This window comes from Plectropomus leopardus, chromosome 19 (genome assembly GCF_008729295.1).
Source record: "Plectropomus leopardus isolate mb chromosome 19, YSFRI_Pleo_2.0, whole genome shotgun sequence".
NCBI classification, from domain to species: Eukaryota; Metazoa; Chordata; class Actinopteri; order Perciformes; family Serranidae; genus Plectropomus; species Plectropomus leopardus.
In genome coordinates this window covers 21,443,793-21,452,263 of record NC_056481.1, presented here as the reverse complement: position 1 = coordinate 21,452,263, position 8,471 = coordinate 21,443,793, and the positions used below count along the sequence as shown (strand labels likewise).

Genomic DNA, 8,471 nt, shown 5'->3' with positions numbered 1-8,471 from the left:
TATAATTTCAGACATCTAACCAAAAATCAAGGGGCTAAAGAAAAAAGCACTAAAATCCAGGTCGTCGCTCACTTCTAGTGGGTCACACATGATGATTAAGACAGTTTACTTCTGTATGAGTCTATATGCTGTTTTTAAAAGATTTTTTTTAGTAAAGTCCAGCACAGTTTACCTTTAACTAAAAGTGAGAAAACAACAAGAGGAACTATTTTCCTTGCTCTTTGGAAGAGAGCTATTTTCCTTGCTCTTTCTGTAACAGCCTTGCTGCTATGATTCTCTGTGCCACAGGAAGAGCATCACTTGCCTGGGCTATAACATGAGGCTCAACCCCTGAAATGCTCCACACTTTCCCAGTGATTGCACTTAACACAACTTGGTTTGGTATGGAAGCGTACAGGACGCTGTCCCCAATCTGATAGGTTCCACTTGATAGAGACCCTCCAATCGTTGGCTCTCCAATGATTGTGGCCCTGTTCAGGTCCTTCATGGAACGAGTAAAAACTTCCGCGGCTGACCCCGTCATGTGGCTGGTGAGGATGTAGACATCCTTGGAGGGCCCATACCGTTGACCTCTGATTTGAGGCAATGTCATGACCTCTGTCATATTGTTTGTGGTGCGGTCGAAGACGGTGTAAAGATGGCGCAAAGGTTTAGCATCAAAGAAATAAGTGCACAAGAGGGGAATTGCAGTTGAATATCCACCGGTGTTGTACCTCATGTCAATAATGAGGGCATCTGTGTTGATTATCTTGCTCCACACTAATTTTATCAGCTGAGGCCCAATGGCTTTTACTACCTCTATATCTGCCATCATGTCAAACCTTAGATAGCCAATGTTACCTGAGAGAAGCTCAATTTTAAACAATGCATCAACTATGTATCCCACTTCTTCAGCAGTAGGGATCTTTGGGACGTCATGAAGTGACTCTGGCTCGACGTCACAGTGGAAGACATGCAGGCGGTGATCGCCTGAACTCTCTTGGAGGTCTGCCGACAACTGGGATGCCAAAGATTCAAAGTCAACCACTGGCCAGTACAATCCCTCAGCCCGCTTGCTTGAGAGCACCTTGCTGACCTTTAGTGCAACTTCATGGATTGCATAGTGTTTTTCTACCAGTTCCCCAGTTTCCTCTATGAGAACCTCGAGCCCTTGGTGAAAAGCTGCAATCTCATGAACGTGCTCTACAGCTTCCTCAGCAAGTACAATTGCATCAGGAACCACACCACCTCCTAGCCAGCACTCGCCATTGTTGTCTAAAAAGTTTATGAAAGGGACTGTGATGGCAATATCTGTCCCCTCTATTTGAAATGTCTTTGAGTGCATCAAAGTACCAGATGTAATTTCCCCAATGACTGTGCCACGATGGAGTGACTGTATCAGGTAAGCAAACTCTTCGCCGGCACTTGCTGTGTCGTAGCTGGTCAACACATAAACCCCACGTTTGGAGCCATAGGATGGTCCTATAATTTGGGGCAGGGAGTCATATTCTTTTGTTGTATTCTGAATTTTGTCATATATTGTGAAAAAGTTACGTTTCTGGGAAGTGTCTTGCAGATAGGACAGTATAAGAGCTAGAGAGGTAGAGGATCCACCAGCATTATAGCGTAGATCAATAATCAGGTTATTAGTGTCTTTGAGTGGCTCCCATACCTTTTTAGCCATGAGCTCTTCCAGTTTAGACCCTGCAGACAACTTGACAAATTTGTCAAAACGGAGATAACCAGTATTGTGTTGAAGAATTTCCACTTTGATCATTTCATCTACCAATACTTTCAAGTATTCCAAATCATCTGGAACATCATCAAGTGCAGGGTCTTCTTCTACAATGGCAGCATTGTCTTTCATGTATCTGATGACCAGCCTTGGATCTTCTGATACAGTCTGGAGGTCCTGGTTGAGTCTGACTGCCAGGTCCTCCTCAGATACGACAGAGAATATATCTGTAGATTGCAGATGTTGAATAAGAACGGGTACTCTGTCAGTGAAAGCATAGTACCTCCTGATTATGTCTGAGATCTTCTGCATAACTTTTGGAATGGCGCTCCTGATAGCCAGAAGGGACTTGGCTTTTGTGACAGCATCCTTGGTGTTGGTATTGACTGTTGGGGAAACACCACTCACTTCCCAGCTATGGCCTGTGATTGGACTAACCGATCTTGCCACAGGAACGGTTATGTAGAACTCAGACTGAGGGATCCTAATCTTTTGGACATTTAAAGACCCACCCGCAGTCCTTTCCCCAACTGTAATGGCCCTCTTTAGGTTTTTTAATGTGTATGCTACTGCCTCAGCAGCCCCCACGGTACGCTTGCTGGTCAAAATAATCACATCTTTCTTCTTGCCATACCTTTCCCCCATTATCGATGGCATGGTCCACAGCTCCGTGGTTGAATTCGAGGGCCTGTCATACACAGTATCAATATGAATGACAGGCTCAGGGTCAGAGAAAAAGGAAATTATAAAGGGAACTCCAGACAATTCTCCAGCTGTGCTATACCTCAGGTCCAAGATTAATGAGGATGTCTGAGCAACTTTGTCCCAGATGTTGTCCCTCAGCAGAGAGCCGAGCTTTGCTGTTGTCTCCTGCCCAATGACCCGATCTATCCGTAAATATCCAACGTTGTTTTCCAGTATGTCCAGCTTTACAGAGTTTCTCACCAGCCAGATCAGCTGCTCTATCGGGAGAGATGGCAGCGCTGGTGGCATCACAGGGACAAAATTGGGCTCGTATGACACAGTCAACCGTGGATCATTCAGTGCCCCTTGTACTCCAACTGTGAGCACAGATGCCAAGGTCTTCCGGTCGGAAATCTGCAGGATCTCTCCGCTGTTGATGGCTTGTTCAATGGCTTCCTGCATCCCAACGAGGTTCTCAGGGAAGCAGTAGTTTTCCAAAAGAATTGTGGCCATTTCTAACACCAGTGCGGGTTGGAACGATGTGCTGACAGATAGAGTACATATCAGAAGCATGAACAGCAGTGGTGTGTGTTGCGCCATTGCCAATGTCTTCATCATCACTGATAAAAAGAAAACTCTGTCTTCTCTTTGTCCTTGTCAAGGGATAATAGTTTTTGTAGGAGGGAACACTGTAACTGTCATGTTTTTTTGGACAACAGCATCCACATAAGAGGCTTTTGTCCTCAATAAACCTTTAATCGCATTATGGTGCTTCAGCCAGCACACAATAACAGATAGGATAAAAATTGGTAAAAAAAAAAGAAAAAAAAAGAAAAATGGTGTCTTATCTCTTCTCTCACAAATCCAATGCATGGTAGGGTTCTTACTTTTATTGGACCCCTTGCAGCTGCTTCATCTATGTACAAGGGGCTTAATGTATTATACACATTTCACTATTACTTACACTTACTCTGTAGTCTTATTTAGGCTTGAATTACAGTCTGCATCATTCTTAAATCTGCTATATGTTACCATATAAAAATGGTAACTGCTTCAACTTTCCTTTTAGATACAAAACTGGTTTAAGAGGCAGGTAAATATGTTTTTGGGTCAAAGTGATTGATGCAAAAGCCTGATCAGAAATTGTCACGGTAATTCACTCTCACTCTCTTGTCTATTATGAAAGCTTATAGTTGTGTATTTTTGTGCTGTTAGTAGCTTTAGGGGTCATGTCTGGGTCGCTCCACTGGTGACATGATTACACAGTTTGAAAACACGTGGCAAAGCCTTCTTAAAATGCATGCAGGATCAGAATTGGGTAGAAACACACACACACACACACACACACACACACACACACACACACACAGGATACAGGAACAGAAGGATGATTGGAAAGTCTTAATCTGGACTGAATGCTGAAATATTTGATTATTCTCCTTTGCTCTGCTTTGGTATTTTTTGACCGTATTGTTTTACAGCGTTTCTTTTTTAGTATTTCTTGCTTTAAGTTAAAATGATATCTTATCACTTGGTGGATGGTGAAACAAAGAAAGTGTCTATGGATCACTGCAAATCCCTAATTGGCAAGTTTTCCTCCGTTTATATTCAAACTGTATTGGCTGAAGTGTAAATCCGTATGTTGAGCTTGAACCTGACATAAATAAGGACCTTGTGAGACCCAGTCAATGCTGCAGCTCAGAATTATGTAGCCAGCCCTCATCTCCTTCCAAGACTGTGCTCAGCTAATCTTTGTGTCTTAACTTTAAATACCACCTCACGTCTTGCATAATTCAATCCCCTTTGCCATTCTCCTGGACAACAATCAAGACTTTTGAGCACTGTATTGTGTCATAGCCTACTTTGCCCTCATGTGCCACCTAAAATCAAATTACAGAGGGTGGGATTTAAGATGTAGAAATATTCTCTGAAGGCAAGAGTGCTCTGTTGGCAGAAATAATCTCATTGGATAATTTACATGTCAGTAGGCAGAGTCGAAGAACAGTTACACAGTAGGCTAGTTATCTCTGTAAGCTAATTATCTTGCTGCAGTTCCAATATCATAAGACCAGACATGCAGATATAATAGGCAGCTATTTTTAGTGCAGAAGTTCCAAAAGCCCATACTCTACGTGCCCAGCAAGAAACAGCTAAAGGCTGATTTATGCTTGGGCTCACAACACTTGTGAAGAGTGCTGCCTAACAAAATTTTAAGAGTGACATTTTCAACTTATGCTTTGTAAGAATAAATGTTAATAAAGAAAGCAGGACAAGAAATTATAGGCCTACCTGGCATAGATTTTTCCACTGTTTGCAGTCCAGTTCACTCGATTGAAGGCTTTTGGCAATCTCACCCAATGAACGTAGTGCTATCTGCATATCTTTATTCCTACATGAAAGAATCATACAGATGGAGATACTTTCTCATTTAATCTAATAAAACCAGGACAACACAAATAACTGTTAATTAACTTGAGTTAATTAACCTGAGTTAATTAACTTAACTGTTTTGTACTAAACTGTTTAGTGAGACATCTCCATGAGGACAAGTCTGCCAGAATGTGAATACTCAGTCACACAGTGAGACAAAATATGACAATGTCCGCGACTTAGCAAAATTGTCCAGGTGCGTGACATGAAAGAAGTGCAACCTCTTTTTTTTTTTCTTTTTGTCTTAAATACATCAATTGTGTCAGATCGCATTCTTCAAAAGTATTGTGCACCCAAGCCTAAATCAGGCTTAATGGATAAAGTTAGTTACTGGCTTGTAAATATAGCTTAGCATTTAGCTAGTAAAGAGTCAGATATTTAGCAAACCAGAGAAAAGAGAGTGATGGAGTTACATTGGTAAGATGAAAAGAACTATTAATATTAATACTGCTGCCTGTCTGCTCAGCTGCCTGTCTGCTCAGTGAGTGAATTTGCCAGTAATAATTTAAACAAATGAACATTTGTTTGCTAACACTTTAGCAACTCTGAAAGGTCATAATTTGTAAGTTTTGTGTTTACAGCTTGTTGTGCTGCCCCAAGGTGGATGATCGAAGTAAATTGTTGCAGGCTCAAGATTTAATGCTGCTAATCCAGACATTCTAAAGTGTCTGTTTTGTTTCATGCTGTTAAAAACTGGAGGAACATCTTGTAACTTATTTTCCTGGCTCTCCAAAGACACTAAATTTGGATTGCTTTTTGTTATTGACGCTATTTTAACACCAGAGCAATTCTTTATATATATATAAATATACACATTATATATATATATATATATATATATATATATATATATAAAAATTTTATTTAGACTATTTTCAATAAAACAAACTTTCAACACGTAAATACAACAAAGAGAGGAGCAGCAAACAAACAAAACAAATAAAATAAAATAAAAACTTTAAAAAAATAGACAAGCTGCCAGCACTAAGACAAACCAAGGAAAATAAAACGTACATGTACATATGTCAAATTGTTGACGCAATAACCCAGAGCAACAATTCATAACATTGGGAGTCAGAAGTGAAGTCCAAGAGACCGGTACAAAAGGGGATGACGGCAGGCCCTGTGCGAGCTAGGGTAGCAAAGTTGGTCATGTAGAAGTGTAGCTGGTGAATGACTTTAAACTGAATAAGCTGAAGTCTAGTGTTAATAGAGGACTACCAAAGAAAACAGGACAGAAAACCAAGAGATCACCGAGAGATGATGATATGTTTGGAGGTAGGGTCTGCTGTACTGGCATTGAATCAAAGCGAGGAAAAAAAATTGCCTAACAAAGTCCTACTCCAGAGCAATTTTGAGCTTCCAAGGAAGGACATGCCTGAACTTGACCCCTTGTTGTTCTTGTTGCAGAGGTTTCAGCTCTGATAAGGATGTGTCACTGACTTCAAATATTTATATATATTTACACAATATGAGGCATTAGACTTGAGTCCATTTTTGTAACTCTAACTTTGTATGATTAACCTATATTGTTATGACCAAGGTAAAATGAAGGCACTAAAACTCCTTCTGACACAACCCTGTTCAGTCCCAAATTTTATTAAGACAGACATATTTTATATTTACTCTTTCTTTTTAAAATTATAATATTCACATTTTACTTGTGTTTTTTTTTTTAAATGGAACTGGTTCTATTTTTTTTCCCACTTTTTTGTAGTAGTTGTTCATATCATATACTGGCGAGTTACCATGTATTTTGTTTTTTTCTATCTTTTTGGAAATGTATGCAGTCTGAATCATACCCTGTTGTACTCTTACATTAATTGCATGCCATTATGCAGTAATGTATATTTAAAATGTACATTTAATATTGGAATTACAGTTGCTATTGCCTTTATTGTTTCTGTTTTGTAGTGCACCTGTTTTTGTTTATTTCTTTTGGTTCATAAAATGATTTGGATAGAGTGGAATTAGTTTGTTCGACTAAAATGTACATGATTATCCATCATGTATTACAAGTCCTGACCTCTGAGTGGTCTAACAGTGATTTGACCGTATTCTAACAAAAATAACAATTACAATATAGCATGTTCCTGTCATGTGAATGCATTTATATAAGAGCAGAATTAAAGGTACACAGAATTTCTTGTATCTTGGATGGTGTCACAAACATACATTCAGATAATATTCATCACCTTTCACACCATACAAAACACCAACATCATACGGTGTAAAAAGTGAAAGTAGCAACATAATCCTCTTAAAATACTTAGGTACTGCCATTGGTGAAGTACAAAATAGGCCTACCAGACAAAGGTCAGGGAGTCCAAAGTGCCAGAAGGGCCCCCTGGCCTTCAGCTGTCAATGTCAAAATGTCAAGTTAACACAGAGTGACAAGGAGGAGACTGAAAATGATCACAAAGAGACACATGCTGACAAAAAAGACACAAATTACCTCAAAGAGACACATAACAGCCACCAGGAGACAGAAAAATACTTTAAATTTATACATAAAAAACACCAAGAGACACAACATGGCAAAAAAAGACACAGAGACACAGTTACGCAAGAGAGACATGTAACAACCACCAAGAGACACAAAATGACAAAAATAGAAACAAAGTTACCCAAGAGAGACACAGAACAGCTACCATGAGAGACAAAAAGACAGAATATTACCCAAGAGAGACACGTAACAAACCACAAAATGACAAAACAAGGCACAGAGTTGCCCAAGAGACACAAAATGACCAAAAAGACACAAAATTACCTTGAAGAGACATGCAACACATAATTTAACACATTACCTCAAAGTGAGACACAAATGAGTCCTGTGTAGGAAATGTGGTGGGGCCCTTTGCATATTTGTGCCTTTGTCTCATCGTCCGCCCAAAGTAAGAAACATGAACTAATGAAGTATATAAATGTAATGATACAGAATGAAATGAAACAGAATGTCATTTGACTCTTTTTGGACAAAGCCCTGTCAGCGCTGCAGGAACACAGTGACACGCAGCTGTTGTCACTCTCGTCTGACGAGCTCTAACTCACTGCAGGGACTCAATAAGCTGTGCTGCTGCTGCTGCTGCTGCTGCTGCTGCTGCTGCTTTTATTTAGGTGAAACATCTCAGAGGAGTTTGTGTTTGAAATGTGCTATTATAAATTAATAAATATATCTGAGAATAACACTAAATGAATAAATATATCTGAGAATAACACCATATGTGGTGTTCCATGTGCACCAGGCTTTTGTTCAGAGAGCTCCCAATCAACTAACTCATCCTTTCTAATCAGAAGCATCTGAACCACCTACAGAAGGCTTCCTCCACCTCCCCCACTCTCCACCCTACTCTGTTAACACTTTCTTTTCTTTTAAATTTAAATCTTGGTTCATCCAACTTTCTTTCTTACTGCATGTTGCCTTCCCCGAGCTCGGGCTGTAACAATATATAGCATATGTTTCCAATTCATTTCTTTGTCATATGTTCTTTTTTCTTTTCTCCTCCTAGTTGCATTGTGGAGCTTCAACACTCTTTGCCATTTATGATTTATTTAGTTTTGTGTGCATTTTGGTTGAGCTTTAGTGTAGCATTCACTTGTTGTATGTTATTTTAAATTTTAAATCTTTCCTTTTTAATTTGAT

The 8,471-nt window shown here is 39.5% G+C and overlaps 1 protein-coding gene across 1 annotated transcript; it reads right to left on the bottom strand.

The window, feature by feature from the left end:
- Positions 1–232: 232 nt before the first annotated feature.
- LOC121959107 (retinol-binding protein 3-like) lies at positions 233–2,998 on the bottom strand. Its single transcript, XM_042508289.1, has one exon. The coding sequence runs from the start codon at positions 2,996–2,998 to the stop codon at positions 233–235; it is 2,766 nt and encodes a 921-aa protein (XP_042364223.1).
- Positions 2,999–8,471: the final 5,473 nt, after the last annotated feature.

Excerpts from the sequence above, each read along its gene's own strand:
- LOC121959107 (XM_042508289.1), bottom strand. The coding sequence starts at position 2,998 with ATGGCGCAACACACACCACTGCTGTTCATGCTTCTGATATGTACTCTA.